This window comes from Natator depressus, chromosome 21 (genome assembly GCF_965152275.1).
Source record: "Natator depressus isolate rNatDep1 chromosome 21, rNatDep2.hap1, whole genome shotgun sequence".
In the NCBI taxonomy this organism is placed as follows: domain Eukaryota; kingdom Metazoa; phylum Chordata; order Testudines; family Cheloniidae; genus Natator; species Natator depressus.
Window position 1 is genome coordinate 14,313,979 of NC_134254.1, and position 27,558 is coordinate 14,341,536.

At 45.0% G+C, this 27,558-nt stretch overlaps 1 protein-coding gene across 1 annotated transcript; it reads right to left on the minus strand.

Annotated features, from left to right (window-relative positions):
* Nucleotides 1-823: 823 nt before the first annotated feature.
* LRIF1 (ligand dependent nuclear receptor interacting factor 1) lies at nt 824-23,718 on the minus strand. Its single transcript, XM_074936054.1, has 4 exons — nt 23,643-23,718; nt 12,834-14,325; nt 7,628-7,906; nt 824-1,887 (listed from the first exon to the last, which is right to left on the minus strand). The coding sequence occupies exons 1-4, from the start codon at nt 23,705-23,707 to the stop codon at nt 1,420-1,422; spliced, it is 2,304 nt and encodes a 767-aa protein (XP_074792155.1). The 5' UTR covers nt 23,708-23,718; the 3' UTR covers nt 824-1,419.
* Between the last annotated feature and the right edge of the window lie 3,840 nt (nt 23,719-27,558).

Below are 27,558 nucleotides of genomic sequence, written 5' to 3' on the forward strand. Positions count from 1 at the left end.
CCCCATACAGTGATCCGATCCTGTACCTCCCGTTCAGTCCATGCTGGAGCTCTTTTGCAATTCTGGGACTCCATCATGGTCACCTCTGCTGATGAGCTCTGCATGGTCATCTCTGCTGATGAGCTCTGCACTCACCTGCAGCTTGCCATGCTGGCCAAACAGGAAATTGAAATTCAAAAGTATGCAGGCCTTTTCCTGTCTACCTGGCCAGTGCATCTGAGTTGAGAGTGCTGTCCAGAGCAGTCACAATGGAGCACTCTGGGATAGCTCCTGGGGGCCAATACCATCTAATTGCATCCACAGTACCTCAAATTCGACCCGGCAAGGCCGATTTCAGCGCTAATCCCCTTGTCGGGGGTGGAGTAAGGACATCGATTTTAAGAGCCCTTTACATCGAAAAAAAGGGCTTCATCATGTGGACGAGTGCAGGGTTAAATCCATTTAACACTGCTAAATTAGACCTCAACTCCTAGTGTAGACCAGGGCTGTGAGTGAGGTTAACCTGAGTCACATTTTCTCCCCTCCTTCCACATGCCCCAATGGGGAGGGGATTGGACGGCAGCAGGAAATTACAACAGTCCTGGTGCTAAATGATTTCCTGAATAATGGGCCAGATTGAAAACTGCAGGCAGTAAGAAAGCAAAGTGTATGCTCTCTCTCAATGTAATCTGTAAAAGACACTCCGATACCAAGCTGACAAATGCCCTATATTTCTTATAACAATAACACTAAAAGATCTGCATATGCATTAGTCCCAACAGTAGCCAATGGTATAGTTTGCTATGCCATCTATATCTTGCTCTTTCTTCAGACATGTACAATGCTCTCCATAAATAAAATCACCCCCTTTTTTGTTGTACAATTTTTATTGTATAAAATCTAATGCCCAGATCAAATCATCTTTATTTAAACACTGACCACTAAAGTATTGAAACAATGTAATGTTATAGTTTATTTCCCGTAATTCACAAGTCAGCATGCACTAAAAATAATAATAATAAAAAAAATCTACAGCTGAGGTTTGCAATTCACATTTCATTTCCAAAAAACAGGTCTTGAAATTCCAAAGCACGAGAATTTTCTAGCACTAGTACAGAAAGCTCTCACTCTAAAGGCTAGAGAATACACCGCACTGAAAATTAAAGTAGCATATCTTCTGCACACTAAATTCTTTGACACACATGGGCTCCCCAAAAGTAGAATTCTGGACAACCCAGTTCTTACGTTCCTTACTCCTGGAATCTACGCTCCTCTATATACATGCATTTTAGCTCCCATTAATGTCCTGTGAATACCAGAAAATTAGATTATATGTTCATTTTAAACGTTCAGCGGCGCTGAACCAAATTAATCTCTTGTTTGAGTCACCAATGTCAAAGGAGTCAGAATGAATACGGTCCAGATTACTAGTTAGATTTTTCAGGTCTGCTGCATCTTTTTACGAATTTCTTCCAGTGCTGCCTCTCGTTCTCTTAATAGCCGTTTCAGTCGTTTTATTTTTTCATCCCTGATTGTTTCATCCAAGTCCGGTGGAGTCAAAGGGAAAGCATCTTCTCGAAAGGAACTTTCACTAGTCGAAACATCATCTTCGGAAGAAACTAAAGCTGAACAGCATGTGTCTTGAACTTGGTTATCTTGAACACATGGGTCTTGCTCAGAGTTCCTCCCTAGAGAAGATCCGATAGAGCCTGTGGAATTTTTCTGCTGTGATAAGACTGGTGTGGATGAAATACGCTTGTTAAGTATTACAGAACCGGTGCTGTTGTTTTCCACGCTTGGATTTATCGCTGATTTGACCGTCATTTTCCTTCTCTTTCCATTTTCTGGCACTGGTGAGAGTTTTGCTTTTCTTTTTTTAGTCAAATCCTGTTCCAGGTCCAAAATTATCTGTATAGCAAGAAAAAAAAAAGTGTTTACATTAAATTGTATATCATTTCAATGTTTTATCATCAAGGTAAATTAAGCACATACTAACAACTGTTTGTTGTAGTTATCTAAGGTTACTGTGCTGAAATAATTTTAAAAACTATTTGATGCAATATGCTCCAAAGTTAAGGTTACCCTTTAGCAAATAAATATTAAAAAGTATGTAAACCGGCAGTGACAAGGTCGGAGCAGATGGCTACAGGAGAGTGATAGAAGGCAGCTATATTAGCCTCAGATTAAGCAGGTCCCTTTCCCCTGGGTAAGGTAACAGGGGCAGTTCCAGAACAATCAGGAACTTGCTGGAACCAATTAAGGCAAGCAGGCTAATTAGGACACCTAGAGCCAATTAAGAAGCTGCTAGAAACAATTAAGACAGGCAGGCTAATCAGGGCACCTAGTTTAAAAAGGACCTCACTTCAGTCAGGGAGGGGTGCGCAAGGAGCTGGGAGAGTGAGAGGGCGTGCTGGTGGAGGACTGAGGAGTACAAATGTTATCTGGCATCAGGAGGAAGGTCCTGTGGTGAGGATAAAGAAGGTGTTGGAGGAGTCCATGGGGGAAGTAGCCCAGGGAGTTGTAGCTGTCACACAGGTGTTACACGAACCACTGTAGACAGCTGTGATCCAGAGGGCCCTGGGCTGGGACCCGGAGTAGAGGGTGGGCCTGCGTTCCTCCCATAACCCCCACCCCCCACTGGATACAAGAGGAGTTGACCTGGACTGTGGGTCCCATCTGAGGGTAAAGTCTCTGGCCTGTCCCCCCGACCCACTAGGTGGATCAGCACAGACTGCGGGGATTGTTCTCCTTCTTTTTCCCCATGCTGGCCAGTGATGAGGTTAGCTGAGTGAACAGCGGGTTTGAGCCACAAGCAAAAGTGACCAAACTGAGGGCTGCCGTGAATCTCTGAGGCAAGCAAATCTGCCAATAAGTGCAGGACCCACCAAAGCAGAGGAAGAACTTTGTCACACTGCAATTAATTAAACGTTACCCCTGTGTGTCATTCACTGCTCATCATCCAATATTCATACCTGAACGGGGCAGGGGTCCTGTGAAATTACTGGTTTGTAATCACGTCGTTGAAGACTGTATTATAAGGAAGACCCACAAGGGGACAGAGTTCAGGTTTCATGGGTAAACTCAGCTTTGGTGTTTCCCGGATTTCAAGTGCTTTACTGTGATACCTTAACACATTTTTAATGGGATTTCCTATATTTTTTGAAGAAAGAAAACCCTCCCCAAGTTTCTACTTCCACTGGAGTCAATGGAAAAACTTCCATGGTCCACAATTAAGGACCTCAATGCGCATAGAATCATAGAATATCAGGGTTGGAAGAGACCTCAGGAGGTCATCTAGTCCAACCCCCTGCTCAAAGCAGGACCAATCCCCAACTAAATCATCCCAGCCAGGGCTTTGTCAAGCCTGACCTTAAAAATTTCTAAGGAAGGAGATTCCACCACCTCCCTAGGTAACACATTCCAGTGTTTCACCACCCTCCTAGTGAAAAAGTTTTTCCTAATATCCAACCTAAACCGCCCCACTGCAACTTGAGACCATTACTGCTCGTTCTGTCATCTGCTACCACTGAGAACAGTCTAGATCCATCCTCTTTGGAACCCCCTTTCAGGTAGTTGAAAGCAGCTATCAAATCCCCCCTCATTCTTCTATTCCCGCAGACTAAACAATCCCAGTTCCCTCAGCCTCTCCTCATAAGTCATGTGTTCCAGTCCCCTAATCATTTTTGTTGCCCTCCACGGGACGCTTTCCACATCTTAAGTTATCAATGGAGCTTCATCAAATGAGTGAGAATAGGCCCACTTATGGACATTTTAACATTTGGGATAAAGCTTTCAGTATCAATGAAAGAGGCAACCAGAGTAGTTCTCCCAAATCCAGGGAGAATATATTTTTGGATCATCCTGTTGACCTATTTCCCTGTTAAACCATGATGTAAACATACCGACCAAGGTTTCAGCAACTAGATTAAATACATTATAACATTATATTACACACACACACACACACACACACACACAAGACAGGCTTCCTCCAAGACAGGACATCTAACAACGTTGGATGTCTGCTGGGAGCTACCCACTCTGCCTAATCAAAGGAGAATTCTTGGCTATCACAGAGTTGCCAGCCTTGCTCTGAGACTTTTAAAGATGTTTATGAAAAAAAATTGGGGAGGTTGCTTGGACCTCTCTCTTCCCTCTCCCCTCCCCTCCTCTCTGGCCACCGAGGAGGCTCAACCAATGCACTCTTGTGTTCCCCACTCCCAAACAAAAAGAAGGGGAGGATCGACCCTAGGAAAGCTGCCCTCCTATCCTGCCTAGGGTCCTTAATTATCTTGGCCAGTCCTGGGCCTAGACCTCCCTGGGCAATGGAGAAGAATGCCCCCTGTGGCTGCAGCACTAATTGCTGTGTTCAAACCTGAGTGGTGGTGAGTGAGTCTCTCTCTCTCTCTTTCACACACACACTTTATATATGTAAAATGTGCAGGCTTGCAAAATCAGTAGATTGAAGCCTGAATTAGTAATTTAATAATTGCATTAAAAATCCAGATAATTACTGAAAATCAGGGAGAGCTGGCGTCTGATATTATTATTATATCATGAGAAAGCTTTTGATTGGGTAGAGTGGAAATATTTGGTGTCAGACTTTGAACAATATGGAGTTGGATACTGCCTTCTTACATGCATAAAAGGACTCTTACTTCTATGCATCTTAATGATAGTTCTACAATACAATAAAAATTACTGTACCACTGCAATTATTTCTCAGAAGAAATAAGAGTGCCAGAACGACAGGGAAAAGCCAACAAAGCACTAGTCTTCAAAAGGCAAAGTAATAGCAACTACTACTCCTTAGATCTAATTCCTATCCTTAATAAAATAATGGAACAAATACTGAAGGGGAGGGTGGTATTAATGAAAGATGACAGAAGCAAGAGCAACAAGCAGAATGGGTTTATAAAGAACAGATCTTTGCAGACAAACTTCATTGCTTTTTGTTCTTGTTTTTTAACTAGATGTACAAAATAAGTGAATGAAGGGACAAAGTAGATACATCACATCTGGATTTCAGTCAAATAGTTTCTGAAGAATTTAAGCTTTCATTTAAAATTAAGTTTCTAGCTCTTGTGGTTGTGAAGATATTGTCCTGAACTTGAGGAACACAGCCTGATCTTCCCTAATCTGCAGATTGTGTGATGCTTTAGCAAAAAGGGCTAACATTTTAATTGGGGTACAGACAGAGGAACATCAAGAAGGAGGAGGGAGATGTATATGGAATTGGTAAGGCAACTACTGGAATAGTGTGTCTAGTTCAGGGACTCACGCTTAAAAAAAAAAAGAAGTTGAAAACTGGAGAGGATTTACAGAAGAGCAGCAGAATAATGGGAGATGTGGAAAATAAGCCTTACAATGAGACTAAAATAAGCTCAACTATTTTTCTTATTGATGGAAAGGTTAAGAAGCAACTTGATCATGGTCTATAGTTACCCACACAGGGAGAAAATACTTGATGTCAGAGGGCTCTTTAATCTAGCAAAGGCTTAAAATGATCCAGTTGATGGACGCTGAAGTCAGCGAAGTTCAGACTGGAAACAAGATGCAAATTTTGAACAGTGAGTAACTGAACACTGAACAGGTTACCAAGGAATATGGTAAATTCTCCATCACTTGACATGTTTACATCAAGACCAGAGATAAAATAGTCAAAAGCGCCTACGAGACTTAGAAGCCTAAATCCTGTTTATTTCAAGTGAAACTTAGGCTCCTAAGGAGCCAGATGTACAAAGGAAATGAAGTGCCTACAGATACAGAAGGTGTCTAATGGGATTTGTAAAAGAGTCTATGGTTAGGTGTCTGACTCCTATCAAAAATAAGCCTTGTCAGCTTATTGGCTGAGTTGTCAGAGGACACGTGACATCTTGACTAACCTCAGTTCCACTCTGCCCAGTGGTAGAGCCTCTCAAGAGTCTGTGGCTCTTTATGCTCCTTTGTTTCAGAGCTGTAATACCACTCACGTGGCTTCAGACATGGTTTTTGTTTGAATGAGCCAACAACACAGGCCTGCTTTCCTTATAGCTTTGGCAATAAACAACAATCATCCTGGTAAAGGCACATGTATTTGGATGTCAGACCAAAAGGCAAGGATTTGCACTGGAGTGTAGTGAGCTTTCATGGGAACAAACTCCTGATGCATGTGGGCAATGGACACATTGGGCAACCCTGAGATCAGCTAAGGCAAAGAAATCCTCTTAGTCCCCAGCTGCCAGAATAGAGTGGAGAGAGATACTCCACCTTGAACTTCTGGAAGTGGCTGAATTTTCACAAAATGTATCCAAGAGGGATCTGACTGCTCTGGATTTTGGGGAGGAAGGGAGACCATAATTTAAACTGAGTTGACTCTTTATAGCAACTGGCCTGATGGGAACAGAAAAAAGGCTCCAACACTGATTAGATGATGCAACCTGTTGATGATATGATTTCTTCGATGAGGGATCATGAATGTGAGAAAACAGTTGTCAGAGTAAAAAGGGTGGGAAGGAGGAGGGCTGGAATTCTGGGATATTTCCATCTCCACAACACAAGAAACACTTGTCTAACAGGATTGTGGGCTAACCCTCAAGGAGAGAGACAATTCTCTCACTTTGCCCAACACCACTGACGCCTACCTCCTAAGGAGAGAAGACTCTTGATTCCAGCTGGATATTCCCTATCTCTGAAAGAAGCAGACTTCACTACTGGTCTGCAAGACACAATATGCTGGTATCTGGGTTTACTGTACTTAATGAGAGACTTCTGGATGTAAACATGTTGTTCTATTCTTTAAAAACAAGGATAATGAATGCATATGTCAAGAATCTGAAAGAATGATTTCTTCTCGAAGACCTAATTCAGGGTCAAGTCCATGAGGTCAAAGAACTTAAAAATATAACACTAGGTTCTTTGAAGGTCAGGGCCAGGATACTCAGTCCTGAAGAGAAGACTCTTCCTCAGAGGGATTACACAATCTGACAGCTGTTTGGCACGGCCTGTCAGTGCTGCAGGCCACTGTTGAAGGTCATCCTGTCCCATGCCACTAACTGCTGATTGCTAGGACAAAAACTTAGGTGGACCAACTTGAGGAGACAAGCAAATGTCTTGTCTGATTTAAGACTTCTGTTAGGTACTGAATGGCTGCTCTGGATCATAGGAGACACAGACCTCAGTAAGCACTCAAGTGGATGCTATGATGGTGGCTATTTGAGGGAGAGTTTTACAAGCAAATAATTTCCTCCCACCTCCAGATTTTCATAGACTAAGTTAAAAAACGCCGTAAAACTTGTCAAGATAACAGCTCTGCCTGAAGTTCTAGCTGCTTCTCTGACGATGTTAGTAGCAAAAGAGGATCTGCAGGAACCACTGATGGAGGCTGTGAGAGGTGGTCTGAAGGAATCTGGGAGAAAAGAAGTGTTTTCAGCAAACTGAGTGCCATCTGCGTGCCAGATGAGTGGCAACCAACACTGCCTGTACTTGTGGCAGCTACAGTCTGGAACTAGTGCTGAACCGCTAAGTATGCTATTTCGTCTCCTCTTTCCCTCACATTAATTTCACTTGTGTTAAATTGTAATTTAATTAGCAGTGAAATTCTACTTCTTAAAGTGTAAGCATAGGCTTTTGTAGGGATACACATCAAAATATGTAAACACTGAGATACCTTTTCCTCTTCACCATGGTCCTGCTTCTTGGTTGTTATCACCGTTTCTGGTGGTGATGCACTCCAAGAATCATTATTCTTTTTAAAGTTATTACTGGAGCGCACACTTGCTTCTGATCCTGCAGGAGGAATTCCACAGGGAATTCTATTAAGGTATACTCTCTCCTCTTTAAAAAGACCGAATTTCTTTCTTAATTCAAGGTATTGTTTCCCATGGGGTTCTCTTTTGTGTTTGATTTCAATGGCCTTTTCTGATGAGCACACCTTCTCATTTCGAATCTGAAATAATAAGAATACAGTATATAAACAGAGATACAGCCACTCATCAACACACCTGTGATCATTAAAAAATTGACATTCTGGTAAAAAAGTGTTCATTAAACTTTAGATATTGGCTTACTTGGAGAAATTATAATATTATAATATGATCATTTGTCTTTTCATTGCCATGTTAATTTATTTATTTATTTTAAAACAGCATATAAATTAAAGTTATCAAATCCTGCTACTATACTAACAAGATGCTATGAGAAGCAAGGTAGCCACTTAACCTAAGATCCCAGAATTACCAAGAAACAGATGACTAAATAGGAAATATTCACCACAACAACACTCTCCTGGATCACAGTGTGTTTGCAGGTGCCTATATTTCAAAGATGACTGATAATTCTAGAAGTTTGGTATTAACAGTCCTCTGTACATAATTTTGTTGTAACCTGATGCCACTCTTAACCATCAGGCCCTGTCACACAACAAACACCTGTTTGAGCATGCACATGTGGGAGAAGAGAAGAAGCAACACATCGGAAAATATCTGGTCTCCACAAAGGCCTCAGGAACTGAGAAAGGTCTGACATAAGGGTACCATAAAGCAGATGACAGAAATAAATTCAGTCCCATTTTGGGTGCAGAGGTACATAATGAACTAAAAAACCCAAAACCAAACCCATAATTTGTAGCAGTGATTTAAAATACATATAAAATGACCATAAGTGTGCCTGGCTCATGTGAATGTTTAGGTTGGCAGAAGGGAGGCACATGCCAAGATGGGACTAGAGACAAAGAAATGAAATAATATTTTAAAATAATAAATTTCTCATCCAGAGGTTCTCAGCCTTTCTTAGTCTGCAAACACAAAACGGCCAAATAAACTGATTTGCCACTCACTGTATCCTACAATCCTTTGTGGGTACAGAAGACTGTGGGATTTGGGTCATGGTATTATTTTTTGGCTATTATGTGGGTTAGGGGTATAAAAAAGTATCTAGTGTAGGCTGGGAAGCGTTGTTGCCAGTAAAATTGCTACTCTGTCTCCCTCAAAGTTTCTCTCTGCCTCACCCCACCCCATAACCTAAAGGGGGTGGATCTCTCTCCCTCAGAGCACTACATTTACATACCTGGATTGGGAAGGGGCTGGTGAGTGTCATCTCTCCCTCCCCAGCTTGGCATAGCCTGTGGGGGACCAAGCACCTCCTCTTTCCCCACAATGCATTTGGCAAGAAGGAAACAACTCTTGCCTCTAGTTCTCCCTGCCAGCTGAGCCTGGAACTGCTCCGTGCTGCTAAGCAGAGCTCTTATCTCCACTCAACAGCTAGTCAAGAGCCCTGCATGGCAGGAAAATGCTGAGGGCTGCAACACTCCCAGGCCTGGGAATAGCCTCATGTTCCCTCCTTTGCTTCTCCTGAAACTCCCTGTGAGTCACAATCCACAAGCTAGAAAACCCTGCAATAAATAGTTAAGAACAAAACACAGGGCTGTACTACCCACTTGCCTGTCCCAAAGGGAACAGGTATGACTGGCGTCATATTGCATTGTTCTCTCCTCGTCCTCTGTTGCTGTTCTTTTGAATGAGGCACTTAGTGGGACGGTGATGACATAAATAACTTAGCCAATTATCATATAGCAAATATGACTTTAGTTTAGTATGGTAGCACGTCCCAGGATGACATGGTAATCGCTACTCTGCATCGTCCTGTTATCTTCTCTTCTGTCCTTGCTTCAAAACCCTTTCCTTCACTCCCCATACCTAATACATTCTCCTGTCAACAGCTTGTTGCTATGTAGGAAGACTTTGACTTCCTCTACCAGAGCATAGAGAGATAAGTATAATTTCACCACAGGTCTAGAGAATCAAAGGGTCCGCTACATTTTCATTTTCTACCCTCATGGATTGATTCCAGGAAAAACACTACCAACTCTCACCATGTGCATCTGCAGAACATACTCCTCCTGGAGAAGCTTAAAAAGGTGAAGTTTGCTACTGCACGCAGGGGCGTGGGGGGCAGGGGGGTTTGCCCAGGAGCAGACGCTGCATCCTGGGTGCAATGAAAACGTTTACAAACCTCACCCCAGCAACCCAAGCTACCCACATAAAGAGGGGTTGACCTCAGCGAGGCATGGGGCCAAGCTCAGATGAGGTATCACCTGAATAACCACCTGGTGAGGCAAAAAACTAAGCTGAAGCCCTTGACCTCAGACACAGGTCCCACTCATAGTTTAAACCCACTCCCCACCAGGAAGGAACCGCAGGGAAGAGCTCGATAACCTGCTGCTCCCGGGGACAACAGGGGAATATGAAGAAAGAACGCCCTTGGATGCAATGAGACTACACAGAGGAATGGGCAGCAGAAGAGGGGGCCTGTAGGAGGATTCCCCCCAGTTGATGGTAGCAGGATGAGTCCAAGGGAAGGCGGTTGTGACAGTCTGTACCCCCAGGTTCACCCCTTTTACAAGACTATGAGAAATTTTGTACAAAGCATATTGTGTAAGGTATCATTTGAAAGCTCATGATTTGCTGATCATTATTGTCCTGGTAAATTATGTGTGGCAATGCTGTATGTAAAGATACAAGGTTCCACCATATGATTTTGCCCAGGCCTTGTTCCAGCATGCTCTGGAGGGCAGTCACAAACAAGTTCCTGGCCACACAGACTTTCTGTCTCCTGAACATCAGTGGGAAAGGATTCTTGTGCAAGAGAAAGGGCTACAAGAGGGCAGCACCCCAAATTTTCTCTCCCTTGCTTGCTGCCCACACCATCATCAACCCCTGAAGAACAACGGAAGCAGCACTGGACTGGGGGAAGAAGGGAAGGGGAGATCCTGACTTAAAGAAGTTCAGCCAGTCCTTACAGGAAGCTGACCTGACAGCTAACCCGTCTAAGTGTAAGTTGGCTGTGACAGAAGTAATTTACTTTAGGGTATCAGATAAGAGGAGGCATTGTGAAACCTCTATTAGACAAAGTCCATGAATAAACTCATGCCCCACGCTCCAGACAAGGAGAGAGATATGGCGCTTTCTGGGCCTGATGGGATACTATCACTGGTTCATCCTCAACTCTGCATCAATCACAGCTCCCCTGACCGATCTGCTAAAAGGCAAAGACACTGACTGGTGTGATGAAACCTTGAATACGCTGAAGATGTGACCAAGCCAGGCGCTGGTCCTTGCCAACCCAGACTTCACCCGGGAGTTCATTTTCTATACAGATGCTTCCGATGTTTGCCTGGGAATGGCACTCTCCCAGAAACATACCCAATCTCATATTTAGGCAGGAAGTTGTTTCCCAGGGAGAGACTGAATTATTGAGAAGGAAGCTGTGGCTATCAAATGGGCTGCATACTTCCTCAGGTATTACCTGCTGGGTAGTCCCTTTTCTCTAGTCACAGACCATGTGCCCTTGCAGGGGTTACCCTCCATGAAGGACTCAACCTCCCAGATTATGCATTGGTATCTGACACTCCAGGCCTATAGCTTCAGGGTGCAGCACCAAACAAGGAAAGAGCATGCAAATGCTATTTCCACCACCCCCCCATCACCCCTCCCAGGGAGATGGGACTGTGGAAACACTTGAGCAAGAAACTTTTCTGGACTTGAAGAGGAGAGGTATGTGATGGGTTACGCCCCCATCCCACTGATGGAAAGGCAGAGCACCCCTGCACTCAGGCAGTGCCAATAAGGTGCACTTACAGAACATGCTCCATCAGGAAAAGGGGAGCTTAAAAAAGTGATGCTCACTACTGCGAGGGGGAGGAGGGAGTTTGCCCTGGAGGAAAGGCTGCTGGGGACCGGTAGTGAGCTCCAGTAGCAAGGGGAGCCCAGGCCTGGGTAGTGGCTGCCCTTTCCTTTACCCCACAACCCTCTTCTTTGGGGGAAGACTGACCCTGCAAGCCTCATATGGACAAGAGGCCCTTGAAGGCTGCTCCCAGCCAATAACTGATGGCAAGACCTGGGGAAAACCAGCATGGACTAGAGATATTTGGACTCAAAAGAGATCCTGGGAGTGAACTGAACTCCTGCCAGAAGGGGTGAGATTGCCCAGAGGATTGGACTCCCGTAGGGAACCCAGGGGCAAGATACTACGGCAGAGCTCAGGCTGAGGGCAGCCAACTACACCCTATGAAAAAGGATATCAGACTATTTTTTGGTTTTATTTTTTGTGTGCATGTTTTTTATATTAAAGTCCTCACTTCTACTTACGCACTGTGACTTTTTAACTTAACTTTTTACTAAGCTCTTACGGAAAGAAACTATGAAAGTCAATCATTGGCCTTTCTACTTGTGTCTTCCTCCCCTCCAGTTGGATATCATCAGAGATAAGTCTATGGTTGCCTGGCATCCACTTTTGCACCTGCTAGCCCAGTCCCCTTGGACTTCCAAGGCTTCAGTTGGTTTGCACAAATATCTTTATCTCACACTGCAGTGACTCTGCTGGTTCAGTCTTTGTCTCTTGCAAAGTGAGCACAAAGCAGTTTCAAATAAGCATTCCCCTCTTTGCCAAATACCCAGAAGAGGCTGGGACTTGGCTGGTAGGAAAACAGACTGATGGGACTGGACTCACTCTTCCTTCCAGAAGGAGAGCTCCTCCTCAGTTCCACCGGAAAGGGAGCATAGCTTGGAATGAGGGGTATGGTTCAGTAGGAGTTTTTAGTTAATTTGTACCAGATTAAAAATGGCAATCATTGGCTAACAGAGAAGTAAGCTTCCCTTTCTTTCCTTTTCTCACGTTTGTTCATTTGCATAATGCACTCTTACTGATTAAAACCTTATTACTTTTCTTTTTGGTAAATTAAGAAACATTTGGGGGGCAGCATGCTTGTTTAGAGAAAAAATGTGATTTGAATGACACTGGCTTCAGTCACATAGAATCAGGATGTAGAAGTAATTTGGTATAGATAAACGTGGGCACATTTTGCTGTAGACAGTTACCTTTTGTTCTTCTTCACTGAAAGCATAATGTTGTTTTGATTGAGGTGTAACAGCAGTTGCTGCTTTGGGAGAGTGACTCTTCTCTTTGCTGTTAGAATGCATGTTTTCATCCATCACCATTTTTTTAACTGGGTTCACTTCATTTGAAATCCTCCCTGTTGTGAACAAAGGCCTGCACTGGTTTGTAGTAATAATATGCTGATTCACACTTGGTGTTGCAAGTAGAGTGGGTGCAGGTTTTAAGTTCTTTCTTAAATCAGGCTGTGGAACAAGCTCTGTATTTACACTTGGCTTTGGACCCTTTTTGGTAAGTGTCATACCTTTATTTTTTGACAACACTAGATTTACCACCTTATTGGTGATCAGCTGAGATGTGTCCTTTTTAAAAGAAGCATCAGTAGCTGGAGAGGCTTGTTGGTCAATTTGGGCTGACAGAACATCAGACCCTCTTTTAGTCAGTAAATATACTTTCCCATTGTACATCACCAGAGCATTATCTTTAATGGGAGTGATTGTCTGGCTTCCACTAGCGCTGTTAGAACAGATTGGTAAAATATTTGCAGAATTTTTTTCTACGTTCTTCATATCTGCCAAGGTTTTCAAGATCTTTGAAGCCATGTTATTCGATGACTTCACAGGAACAAGGTAAGGTATTGATGCCTGCGAATTTTCTTGCACGACCCATTTCATCGGAGTCTGCTGGCGCTGTTGGCCATCAGAAGTTCCCACCGGTGGAACAGAACTCTTTACCATTGTTTGTGTAGTTGTCATTATTACTGGTTCTGAAACTTCTGTGACAGGTTTTGGGCAAATGGTTTGCAAGCGCTTGGGAACGACTGTTTTCACTGTATTTACTGGTGACACATAAATAACAGTTGGTGTTTTTGTGGCTTCGGCTGCTCCAGAGGCATTTGTAGCTGCAGCTGCAAGTATTTTCTGCTGTACTGTAGGTGGTAAAGAAGAAGCTGGGACAGATTTCACTTCTGCATGAGCTGGTATCTGTAGGTGATGCCCAGAAGGCAGCACAGGAGACTTCACAGTCACTGGAAGACTTTTTGTGTTGACTAACACATATGCTGTATTACTCTGGTTAGATGAAGTTGACACAGCAACATTTTGCAAAGACAATCTATCAACTGAAACAGAATTACTCTGAACATTAGAAACTGGTTTTGTAGTCAAGCTCTCTTTTTCAGGGATCACGCTAACATTTTCCTGTTTATCCAATGTCCTTGTAAGAATGATCTTTCCAGGCTTAGTGGACTTAAAAACAGGTATCTTGACAGATGAAGATGCGGTGCTATTGGCAATCTGTGTCTTAAAAGTAAAATGAACTGGACTTGATACATTCCCTTTAGCAGTATCAGGCACAACTGATGACTGAACTAGTGGCATAAAATTTCCAGACGATTTAGAGATTGGAAGCAACTTCAGAAGGTTTTTTCCATCCGGCCCAGTCGTCTGAACTACTTGGTACATACAGCCTGCAATGCTTAAAAAACAAAAGAAGAGGAAGAAGAAAAGAGTAGTGTAAATGATCAGAACATAGATATTTTGATTAATATGCACCAACGATTGTACACATACCATAGTCTTATCTTGAAAGCTGGATAACTACAGAAAATAATAGATAGTCTTCAGTAATTTCAATGGTAAAACTTATGCTTCTCTAGTGATACACATCACTGCGTCAGCTGTTACAGAACATTGTCACTTAGTTTGTACTCACACCTAATTATTATATACTAGAGAAGAATGTCATTCCCTGCTACTCAGCTAAAAATCAAAAATCCCAAAATATCTTCCTCCTCTGCCTATAAGACCCCTCGTGCTGAGGTATAACCTTTCGCTATTCCTGGGAGAAGACATCTCACGACCACTCTACTGCTCTTACATTTACCACTTCCCCTCCACATCCCCATCCACCAAAAAACTGGAGCACTGTGGGGGAAAGAGCATGACGCTGAATGTAAAAAGAGAAGATGAGATATCCACTCCTCTTTCTATGCTTCATACCTCCAGGACTCTGAAGAGAAGAGAAGCAAGAAGCAGGTTGTTAACATTCACGCAGGGAGGAGAGGTAACTGCTGGCTCCCTGCCTGCACATGCGTCCCTAAGTGGGGAAAGCTACAGAGAAAGACAGACTTGTCTATTTGATAACTTATTCTCTCATTTAGCCAGATCCACCAGTTCTCACTAGAGGATATTTACTGCTCCTGCAGCCAAGGGGGTCAGTTTCCCCGGAACACCTGCCTGATTGTAATAACCACCACATATACACAGGGGTCTACCAAATTCGCAGCCATGAAAATTGTGTTACAGACTGTGAAGTCTGGTCTCCCCCATGAAATCTGGTCTCTGGCTGCTCAGCTGTAAAGGCAGAGCAGAGAGTGGCGGCTGCTGGAGGGTCACCCAGCTCTGAGGGCAGCACCAATGCCAGCGGCAGTGCAGAAATAAGGGTGGCATGGTATGGTATTGCCATCTGTATTTCTCTGCTGCTGCTGCTGTTGGCAGCAGCACTGCCTTCGGAGCTGGGCACCCAGCCAGCAGCCACTGCTCTCCAGCCACCCATCTCTTACTTCTGGGGGAATTCTGCGCCAAAATATTAAAAATTCTGCACCAAAAAATTAAAAATGCACACAATATTTGAAAATTCTGAAAAATTCCACATATTTTGTTTGTCGAAATTACACAATATAATCATGCCATAAATTTTGGTAATTTATTTCAAAATATCTCTCAGCAAGTATGTCTGTAACAATACAGACCCCTCCCCCCCAAAAAAAGATTCTGGTATTTTTTTTTAAACCAATAGATTACTTACTAGGCATATTAATACAGAACTTTGTGTAATTAATTTAAATTACAATAGAGAACTGTATTTCCTGCACCTGTCAGAAGCAGTGCAAAGGCTTGGTGAAGTCAGGGATAATGGAGGAGATGAGGGAGAGGGAAGGAGCCTAGGAGTGAACCTGGAGGATGTTGGGTGTGGATGGGAGGTTTTTCTTTTGGGAGAGGGGATTGTTAGGGTGTTGGGAAGCCTCCCCCATGCAGACCGTGGCTGACCCCAAGCCTCTCTCATTCAGTCAGGCATGTCTGCCCCTGTCCCCGCACCCCTCATCCCAATGGGTCTCTGCAGCCCTTCCTCTCCCATCCCCAGGCTCAGCAATGTCACCCCACTAGCTCCTGAGCCCATGCTCCAGTCTGTCCCCTCCACTAGCCATTCTGAACCCGTCTATGACCCCAACAGCCCTATGTGCCCCACTTTGACCTAACCTGGTTCTGCAGGCAGGGTGCTGTGATAAACTTCTACTCCTAGGGTAATTCTGCAGCACTGGGCATGGATTTTTGTATTTTTCAGCATAAAAACATTTTGCCTAAGAAGTGCTGCAGTTCCACCTTTTGCCCACAAGAGGCCACTGTGGCACCACACCAGCCAGCTGTGTTCACGCTGGCTGTTCTAGCGCCACAGCAGCCCCTAATGGGCAAAGGGCAGAACTGCAGCACTTCTAAGGCAAAATGTTTTTTATGCGGGAAAATACAAAATTATGCGAGACACGAATTCTGCATGTCCGCAGATGCTCAGAATTTCCCCAGGAGTAACCTCTCAAGGAAGCACAGAAATAAAGGTGGAATACTACAACTCCCCCTACAAGAGGCTTGCAACCCCGTTTTGGGTTGCGACCCCCAGTATGAGAAACGCTGCAGACAAATCACTACAAAAACATAGTCTGCTCCATTTGGGCTGAGACATACTGACTCCTGGTCTCAACCCCTCAGATAGCACGAAAAGGCTGGGGAACTTACAGATTAGTTTATGTAAATGTCGAGGGGGCCTTAAGTTATTTAAAAGCTTGACCTCCTTGTGTGTGAACAAGACTTGAGGAAACATCATGGCAGACTAAATGCTTGATGGAGTTAGAATCAGAGCCATTTTACGTATTTGGAGTGAGGATCCAGAAGCACCTTCACCTTATGGAACATGGTGTAGGGAGGGTCAGTCCTCAAGTCCGAATCTCAACTAACTCTCTGGGTTTATGTTATAGCTATGATTAATTTCACCTTCAGGAAGATGACACACAAAATAACCTGATAAAGGTGCAAACAGAGGCCCCATGATCATTGTGAGAACAATATTTAAATCCAATGGTAGAAGGGCCTCATAAACCAGAGGGAACACATGGAGCAACTGTTCTGTAACTTGGTTACTGAAGGGTGAACGTAGACTGTCAGCACACTGGAGGGCTGAAAGCCAAGATGGCAGCCATATGGAACCTGATTGATCTCAATGAGTTTTGACTGTTTCAATCATAGTTGATAGTCCAAGTCCACAACATGAGAGAGTCAATGAACTGGAAAGTAGGTTTTATGGTTCTGAAATCAGTTCTGGAAGTTTTGAGAACCAAAACTGCGAAGAAATCCAGGCTGGGGTTATCAACAGCATCTTGGTTCTGTTCCATTTGACTTTCTGCTTCAATAGCATCATGGGACATGCACAGAAGAACTACTGACCCCACTGACGATAAAGGGCCTCCATCAGCAATGCTGAGTCCAGCTTGCTCTTAAGAACATCTGGAAGTATGTAGTATTCTGTCTCTGGTGAGTGAGCAATCTAGCCGGGCCTTCCAGCCCTTGTGGAAAAGGATGAGTCTTTGAGGGATCATTCATGCTTCCAACTGTAGTATCTGCTCAAGAAGTCTGCCAATATATCGTCCTTTCAGAGCGAATATAGAGCCACTGGGGTGATCCAATACTGGATGCTCCACTCTCAGAGTAGGACAATTTCCTGCCACAGCTAAAGAGGTCAGGCTCCCCACTGGTGGTTGGTGCAATACATCATCACCATGGTATTGTCTGGATGGTTTTACCCTGTAGAGCTTTCCTCGCTCTGAAATCTAGAAAGTTAAACTCTCTGCTCCAGCACTTTGATATGAAACCTCATTTCCAAGCATAGTTTATGTTCACTTTGCCAGAGTCTAAATGTTGCACTCCAGTACAGCAGGTAGAAATCTCTGCAGCACCTTCATTTAAATAAATAAATAAATACATATTTAACATTTCCCCCATGTTTTCATTTTCAATATTCCACATACTTTTGTATTGACAACCCATATTTGCAGTGTGGAAGTTGTGAGTGGAAAATGGAGGTTTTATGAGCTGAGTAGGACACAGATGGGAGTTTTGGCACCAGAAGATATGGGTAAGTACTTCAGCTAAGTGTTTTTGCTTAAATGATCCCAGTGAAACAATTAATGTGGACACTTAAATAGCTGTCATGTTTCAGAATAAAACATCCTATTGAGATGAATGGGGTCACTTTACACCTCCCAAAGCTATTGTTCATGCAGACTCAGGAAGACAGCACCTGACTTGTGGGTCACACGCAGGTCTGTAACACATGGTTCATATTTTGAAGGTTTCTTTCATAACCACATGGTCTAGAAATTTTCTTCTTTTAGACGTAAAACCTTAGATTCTGCAGCCAGGAGCAGAATTTGCAGAAAATTCCCTAGCCATGGAACTGCTAAATATCTGGGGCTCTGCACATCTCCTGTGGAGTCCACAGGCACCCCAACCCACTCCCAAAGTGACTATTAATGAAAATAGGAAAGGAATAAGAATGAACTCCATGATAGACATGCTCCTCCTTCCTCCACCGCAGAAAGGAGTTATGGCTTTGTTTTTTTGTTTTTAATCACTCAAATGATCACGAACAAAGGAAGAAACAGATGATAGAGGCATTAAAGATAGCGAGTATGCTCTGGACTCTGCATATCTGCTGGACAGAAAGAAGTGAACAGGTGTTTGCGCCATACCCCTAATTATACCGGTGGAACTCTGTGTAAGAGGAAGGCAAAAGGTAAGCTTCACCAACAGATACCGTTTTCTAGACAATTCCAAGCTTGTGCTGTAGAGGTACACTTGTCTTATGGACAATTCGCTAAGGAGGACTAACAAGTTGTAGCATTACAAGACACTGAAAGCTGAACAATGGGGAAGGAAGGGAATTTTTAGTCAGACAGTTTAAAAGTTCTGTTTTGTTTACATCTGTTTAATTCAAACATACACTAAACAATTAGGAGAAAAAGCAGTCTTTGTTAAGATGTGACACTTCTCTTGCTTCATTTAATGGTTGAGAAAGCTCATCATAGACGCTGGAGATCACTGATGAGTCTTTTAGCAAAACTAGGAAAGACCTTGACTGACATTTCAAATGTTTTTTAAAAAATAATAATAATAATTTGAATTTTTTAAAGTCTCAACCTTTCTTTACACATCATAAAGTGGGTGGAGCAGAGAGAGTTAAAAGCCATTTTTCTCCACATTGCAGATCTCTGTTCTTTTAGAGAATATGATTATGAATTATTTTGTATATTTAAATGGAACGATGAGTCACCAGTCAGTCCACTCACATGTGAGTAAATGGGATCTATTTTTTAAAATGAAGCTTAACTCCTTTAGTAAAGAATTATGGGTAAACTCCTCCTATCATTCAAGCAGAGCTTAACAGCTCTGGCACTGATAAAGGAACAGGGAAGAGGACCCACCTCCAGTTACTAATTTTAGTTTTACGCTCCTTGGTGACATTGTTGATAAAGAAATCCTTAAAATGAGTTTAACAGTTTCAGATTTTTGTGTTTTTCTACATTTCACTCCCCTCGCTTTTTAAAAATATAAAATAAAATGAAATTTTAATAGAAACTTTCCCTAGTTCTTCAATAAGCCATCCCAATCTCTCACTGCCATTTTACTGTAATTATAGGGTGTCTATTTTCCCCTTGGGGTCATGACTCTTGACAAAGCACTAAATCTTGAATATAAACCAAACTCTCGAATAGAACATGAAGGTGATGAACTTCGAGGAAGAGAAGCAGTGATAAGATGGTTGAAATCTTCTCTAGAATGATCCGTCCAATTTCTTCAGTATGAAATTTAGGAAGAGAGCCCAGGTGTAAGTGTCCTACCTTTTTTCAGCACTTGACAGATAAAGGAAACTGACATAGGGATGCTACCTTTACTGAACTTAAGAGCCAGGCTTTTTTTTGTCCAGGTGTGACAATACGCATGACAATTATTTTAAACTTCCTGTTCAGAAATGGGAGTGGTGGGAAGGCAGCAGAAAATGCTTGAACAGGGTCAAAAGTGAACTGCAAAAGCAGAAAAAAATCTGAGTTTGGGCCATTTTTTAATGCTTTTTGTTGTTTTTGATATAGAAAGGCAGTCTGAGGATCTCCATATCAACATAAATAAATTTTTTTTTAAAAAATCCTTATTCTTTCTTACCTTAGAATAATCAGGAATGTCAAATCTGGTGTGCCCGAGAGGTCACATATTGTGCACTTTCTCAGCTATTAACTGAAGGGGAAGGTTGTTGAATCCTTAAGAACCTGTTCTCCCAAATGTTTATCCAAGCATGTATGTTAATAGGTGTTAGTTCAATAGTTATTTCCCTCTCCTATCCCCGTTTGAACAAAAGTAATATTTCCCTCAGTCAGGGTTAACTAGCATGGCATCTCCACTATAGTTTCACCAGCTCTCTGTGCTATTACAAAAGGCAAGTCCTGAATTTCTAATGTGGAAGACATAAAGAAGAAAAAAAAAGTACATGCATCTCTCTCTGAAGAGGAAAAATTTCAAAACAAGCAAAAGCCAATACCGTTTCAGTCCTGCAGGATACCTTAAAGAAGCAAGAGGACACCGTCAGTTTCCCTCCTTATCTTTTAGCTACCTTTTAGTGTGCCTTTAACCACAGTAATCAAATTGTTCATTTTGTGAACCTCAGTGTGAATAAATCCACTAGTGGACAGCTGACTCTCTACAAATTTGTGACGACACCATGATTCAGGTCCCATTCTCTTAACAGGTTAACTCTGAAACCTAAAGATGACAATCTAATGCATATTGTAAATTGGAAGTGTATGGACAGAGTAAAATAAATTGAATATAAAAAACAAACTCCACAAGGAAATTAATTACATATTTTTGACAATTAAACCTAGAAAAACCTAGAAAAAAAAAACAGAAACTGCAGTGGAGGCTACAGGAGCTAGGGGTCTTTCTCCAGAATTTAGGTCCGGCTTGTTCCTGAAAACCTCCAGCTTTCTCTAGAGTACACAGGGCTTTGGCTTTACCAGATGGTTCTGGGAGAAGCATAACAAATCCTTTTCTTTTTCAGGATTGTGAGGACGAGAATGTCTTCTAACTTTGGGTACTCAAGGCTTGTAGAATTGGTGGCTTTTCAAGGAGTTGCAGACTGCCAGAACAAGAATAATTATGTTAACTTCTGAACCAGAGCTGCGCCAATCACAGGAATTTCCAGTGATCTTCTTAATCAAACATTAGATGTTAGAGATACACAGAAATTTAATTTGATGACAGAACGAGGAGTAATGGTCTCAAGTTGCAGTGGGGGAGGTTTAGGCTGGATATTAGGAAAAACTTTTTCACTAGGAGGGTGGTGAAACATTGGAATGCGTTACCTAGGGAGGTGGTGGAATCTCCTTCCTTAGAAGTTTTTAAGGTCAGGCTTGACAAAGCCCTGGCTGGGATGATTTAGTTGGGGATTGGTCCTGCTTTGAGCAGGGGGTTGGACTAGATGACCTCCTGAGGTCCCTTCCAACCCTGATATTCTATGATTCTATGAAATAAAAAAGCCTATGAAGCCATTGCTGCAATTCCATGTCCACTTTAAATCTTGATACTACACAGCAATCTAATTTCTAAATCTCAGAGGGTGTGAAGAACTTCAGATTTCACAGTCATGATTAAGAACAAGTAGAGTCCAGGTATCATTCAGACTGTAGGGCGTTTTCAACAGACTCAAGATTCAATAAGTAAGCTCTGTTTTCATAGCTAGTTGCTTTTCTGGATATTTGGAGGTCTAGAACTAGACAAAGAATGTTTTTTTGTGAATAGTTACAACTCTAAAGTGTATTCCAGCTTACCATTTTCCAAACTCATCTGTTTGATAGACTTCTCCTGTTCCATAAGAGTTCCATGGGAAACAACCTGTCCTGATTCACAGTCAGAACCTGATTCTGAACAAGAAAGCTCCTCCTCACTGTTTTCAGTGAAACAGTTGATGTAAGAACAGGATCTAATGTGTTTTCTCCATTTTTTTAAATGTATTTTAGACATCATGGAGTTTCCTCAGTTGCCTCTTGGGATAGAGAAAGAAACACAACAATGTTGAAGGCTAGAACTGCAATTAGCGGGAAGTAGGTAAACTTTCCTTACTGGAGAGATCAGTGCATCCCAGATCTTTCTGTAACCTGTAGGATAGGGATTCTGTGACTCAGAAGCTATATGTCACTCAGTCACAATAGCATTGCAGCTCTCCTCTCATAGAACTGAATCGTTAGGCACTCCTCTAACAAGGAGCTACCTAGAAGACAAACTAAGCACAATGGTCCTGGCTTAGTTATTGACAGTGATAAGCTATTTCTAATGACTGTTTAGATTACAATTATTATATTGCACTGATTAGATTTGGCTTGCTCCCTTTAAAAGGTTCTTAACCCATACCTGCAAAGATACTGACTGACAAAAAAGGCTCAAGTGGGAACCAGTAACTGCCCTTCTCTATATTAGTATCCAGTATGGAGTACAAGACCACTCCATCTCAGAAGTGTAAAAAGGGGAAGTCTTGCTCTGAATTATGCTCCTGGGAGAAACCATCTTTGGCCAACTGAGAGAGATTTATTGCACCTATAGAGCCACTACCCGTACCCTTCCCTGGGAATAGCCCTGCAGCCAGTCCTGTCTGCATAAGAAGAGACCCTTCTATATCTTTTATTGGGAGAAACCTGAAAGTGGCACAGACCTATTCTGTGTGATGTTCATGGGAGAAGGAGTGAAAGCAGTGCTTGCCCTCCTCCTCACTGATGGCTGCCTACTTAAGACTTTGGGACAGCCTTTATCTAGTTTGACACTATTGGCTTAGATGCCACTCAGTCTTTCAGGAAAATCGTTGCCTATATACAGAGCAGGTCTTCTGAGACTGATGCACCACGCCCACGATGTCTTTAAGGGACTGACCTAGAGCAGGGAACCATAAACTGGCTCCCAAAATTAAGGAAGCTTTCCTTTGACAAAGCAACTCTGGCCACTAGAAAAAGTTGCCAAATCAAAAGCAAAATACAGTTTACAAGGGAATAATGTGCTCTCTTCAACCATGGAGGCAGGACCCGGTCTTGTCCATATGTTTGTAACACAAGTGGGCGCACACGCTCTCTGCTGTTCCTAGGTAGCGGAACGGACAGAAAACATACCACGCGCCAATCCAGCATTGGGGCAGAGCAGGGAAAGTCGGCTACACCCCCTCTGCCCCATCCTTCCCGACCCGAATCCGATTCCCATTCCCTTTCAGGATCCAGCGCAAATGTCTCCCCTTGTCCTCGTAACCCTCCATAAGCCTAACGATGCCTGCTACTTACCCGGCTTCACACTGTGCTCTGAGGGTGCCTGGGAGCCCCGAAGCCGGGTTCGCCCCAGTGACAAACCACAGCCCCCCAGGGCCTCGGGGTCCCGCTCCCCCCGCGGGGCGGCCCTAGCTCAGCGGCAGGCCAGACCAGCTCGCTGGTGCCCTCCCCTGCCGTGGCTGCCGCCTCCAGGCCCGGGGCTCCCGCCGACCGGGGGAGGGGGGGGCAGGCTCCGAGGCCCCTCCCCGGCCCGGGAAGCGGCCCGGCCCAGGGGCAGCGGCGGGGCCGCCCTGCCGAGAGGATCCAGCCCGCGGGCGCTTCCCCGGGCACGGCCCCGCGCTGCCCTGCGGGCGGCCCGGCCGGGACCCCCTCGGGGGCGGATACTCACCACTGCGCGGCGCTGCCGGGCCCTTCCTCGGGGCTCTGCGGCGCCCCCAGCGGCGGCCCGGACATGGCGCGCGGGGCGGGCCCGGGAGGCGCCCGGCCGCCCGCGGCGCAGGGGGGCGCTGTCCAGGGCACTCCCCGGGCGCGGCGGCTGCTCCGGAGCGGCCCCGGCCCCGGCGCCAGGCGGGTCCGGCGACTCCCCCTGCCGGGCGCGGGCGGCTCCCTCCAGCGGGGCCCGGCGCTGCCCGCGGCCCACGTCACTGCCCCGCTCGGCGGGACGGACCCCCAAGGAGCCCGTTGAAACGCACTTCCGGCGGCCGGAGCCTGCCGCCGATCCTACTGGTCGCCTCGCAGCGGGGCCCTGGGCGTGCCAGCCAGTAGGAAGCAGCCTCCCTCCAATCTCCAGCCACTTCCGGAGGGAAAAAAGAGGAAGGAGCGGAATTTGCCGCCCGCCGCCTTTCTGCGCAGGCGCGATTCAAGATCACTTCCGGGTGCTTGGGGAAACACTTCCGGGACGTAGGAACTACTTCCTGTTACGCAAATGAGAATTAAACAGGTTTATGAACACTGTCCAACATGTGCAGATCAGATCGTGGCTCCCCAACTGCCCCCTGACTCCCCATGACCCCACCTGACCCCCCATTGTACCCACTGGCCCCCATTGGCACCCCTCATCCCATCCTCCTCAACTAACCCCCAAAGCAGCCGCACTAACCTCCCTGTGGATCCCCCATCACCCCAACTGACCCCTTCATTCTCCAACCTCACACTGGCCCCTTCTTTCTCCAGTCAACCCAACAGACCCCCAGTTACTTCTCACTGACCCTCCACCAGGGTTGCCAACCCTCCCGGTTTCGTCGGGAGTCTCCCGGCATCGGGCTCTATCTCCGTGAGGCTACTAAAGCCAAACTGGGAGATTTTAGGCCGTTGAAAGTCTGGCGCCACAGCGGGGCTAAGGCAGGCTCCCTGCCTGCCCTGGCCCTGCACCTCTCCCAGAAGCAGCTGGCACATCCCTGCAGCGACTGGGGGGAGGGGCAGGGGAATCTCAGCGTGTTGTCCCCGTCCCAAGCACGGACTTCTCAGCTCCTGTTGGCCAGGAACCGTGGCCAATGGGAGCTGTGGGGTCGGTGCCTGCAGGCAGGGGCAGAGCACGGCATCCCCTATTCCCCCATCCCCGGGGCCCCAGAGACATGCCAGCTGCTTCCGGGAGTGGTGCAGGGCCAGGGCAGGCAGGGCACCCTCCTTTGCCCTGCTGTGCCACCGACCGGGAGCCACCAGAGATAAGCGCCGCCCGGCTGGAGCCCACCCCCCACTCCCTTTCACACTCCAACCCCCTGTCCCAGCCCTGAGCCCCCTCCCGCACCCAAACTCCCTCCCAGAGCCTGCACCCCCTCCTGCACCCCAACCCCCTGCCTCAGCCCTGAGCGCCCTCCCAGAGCCAGCACTCCAAACCCCCTCTCAAACACAGACTCCTTCTCAGAGCCCGCACCCCCTCTTGCACCCAAACTCTCTCCCAGAGCTTGCACCCCACACTCCCTCCTATGCCCCAAACCCCTGCCTCAGGCTCAGCCTGGAGCCCCCTGCCACATTCCAAACCCCTTGGCCCTAGCCCAGAGCCATCACCCCCGCTTCTGCCCCAGCCTGGTGAAAGTGAGTGAGGGTGGGGGAGAGCAAGTGATGGAGGGAGGGGGGCAGGGCTTTGGGGAAGGGGTGGGGCTGGGGTGTTTGGGTTTGTATGATTAGACAGTTGGCAACCCTATCATTACCCCAAGTACTGACCCTCAGTTACCCCTCACTAACTTCCACATTGACATCCCTACACCCCATCACCTCCAACTGACCCCCAGTTAACCGTCACTAACCCCACATTAGGCCCTTCATTCTACAGTCACCTCAACTGACCCCCCCAGTTACCCTTCGCTGACCTCTCCATTGACCCCCCACTCCCCATCACCCCAGTTGATCCCCAGTTACGTCTTAACTTCTCCACTGACCCTCCTACTCTTCATCATCCCCAACTGACCCCCCAATTACCTCTCCCTGTCCTCTTTCTAGCCCCCCACACCAATCACCCCAGCTGACCCCCAGTCACACCCAACTGACCCCCCAATTACCCCTCATGGACTCCCCACTTCCCAATAATCCCTAACTGACCACCTAATTCAGGGTTATGAATAAAGATTGCTATGGTATATTTTGGGACGCAAGGAAACAGATGGAGTCCTTCACCTGGGAGGCAAATGACAGCATTCTTGTCTCATGAAAAGAGGGTCACAGCCAACCTGGCTGTAAAGTGATGCAAGAATTTTTGGTGAGCAATACTTGCTTAGACTTAAGAGTATCTTGTTAATTAAGTCTTAGGCTTTAAAATGAATGTTATGATTTTATTTTATATGTAATCATTTGTTTCCAATACTTCTACTTGCTACTGCTTGAATCTCTATGCTTTGTTAAATAAACTTATACTGATTTCACTACAAACATACCTCAGTGCTGTGTGGTAAGCACAGCAGTGATCTGAGGTGGAACTGGTAAGCTGGGATGTACTGTTTCTTTGGAAGCAGCAAATCTGTGACTATCAAAGAGAAGCTCAAAGGGCTCAAGGGTTGGGGTGCACCATTCTGTAACCTGTAGGCTGATGTCAGGGCCTGTGAGGCCTAAAAGGGAGTACTTAGATGCCATGGCTGGTGGGGTTGGGAAGCTGATCCACAGCAGACACAGATGAGGTTTTCTCATGCTAAGGTAGCGAGGTGCCTCACAACCTAGGGAAGCATCACCCCTTCACCCCTCACTGGGCCCCACATTCCGCAGTCAACCCTCACTGACCCTCCCCACTAGCCCCTTCACCTCCCACTGTCCCTGCTACTTCACAGTTATCCCCACAATTGCCATCCAATGACTTCCTTCACTGGTCCTTCCACACCCACGCTGTAAAATGTAATTGTAAATGGTGAATCATCATTGGGTGGATCTATTTCTAGTGTGATTCCACAGCGATCAGTTCTTGGCCCTACACTTTTGTCAATGACTTTGAAGAAAATATAAAATCATCACGGATAAAGCTTGCAGAGGACAAATTTTGGAAGAGAGGTAAATAATGATACAGAGTGATTTGGATCACTTGGTAACCTGGGTACAAGCAAATATCCTGTGTTTCAATATGTAAAGTTATACACCTAGGAACAAAGAATGTAGGCCATACTTACAGGGTGTGGCACTCTATCCTGGGAAGCAGTGACTCAGAAAAAGACTTGAGCATCATGACAGATAATCGGTTACACATGAGCTTCCAAAAGCTGTGGCCAAAAGGGCTAATGCAATCCTTGGATGTATAAACAGGAATCTTGAGTAGGGGTAGAAAGGTTATATTATCACCTTGCACCCCCACAGGCTCATTTGCTGGGTCAAGGCTTAGCAGAATAAACTATTTCAGAATAGTTCCTCACGGGAGCACTCTTATTCCAGAATAGAGATAGCACTTTAAATCCACACCCACCATATTCCAGAATAACTTCCTTATGTAGACAAGCCCTGACAGTCTGGCCCTTAGTGAGTACAATTTTGTTTTCAGGTTTGAGGCCACTTAAGGCTAGATTTTGCATTACATATGCCTGACCAATGGCAAAATGCTTTAGCAAACATTATCCCAGATCAGAGGGGTAGCCGTGTTAGTTTGGATCTGTAAAAGAGGCAAAGAGTCTTGCCGCTTTTACATGATCTCAGATGTATTTGTTTATAAAAGCTTTTGCAGAAGAGCTAGTTTTGTGGCAAGGTGATGAATAAACTTGGAGCAGTATCATACAACCTCAGAAGGTGCATGACTTATGCTTATCATCTAGGACAATTGCATCAAGAGTGGCTTTCAGTGAAGTAGGTTGTGTTGTAATGTCCCCTAAGCAGTTGACGGGTTATTCCGTATA

Bases quoted from the DNA above. Each gene is read 5' to 3' on its own strand.
- LRIF1 (XM_074936054.1), bottom strand. From the start codon at position 23,707: ATGTCCGGGCCGCCGCTGGGGGCGCCGCAGAGCCCCGAGGAAGGGCCC. The intron at 7,907-12,833 runs GTAACTGTCTAC...TTATTATTTCAG, and splicing joins TCAGTGAAGAAGAACAAAAG to ATTCGAAATGAGAAGGTGTG. The intron at 1,888-7,627 runs GTATCTCAGTGT...CTTGCTATACAG, and splicing joins ACCATGGTGAAGAGGAAAAG to ATAATTTTGGACCTGGAACA.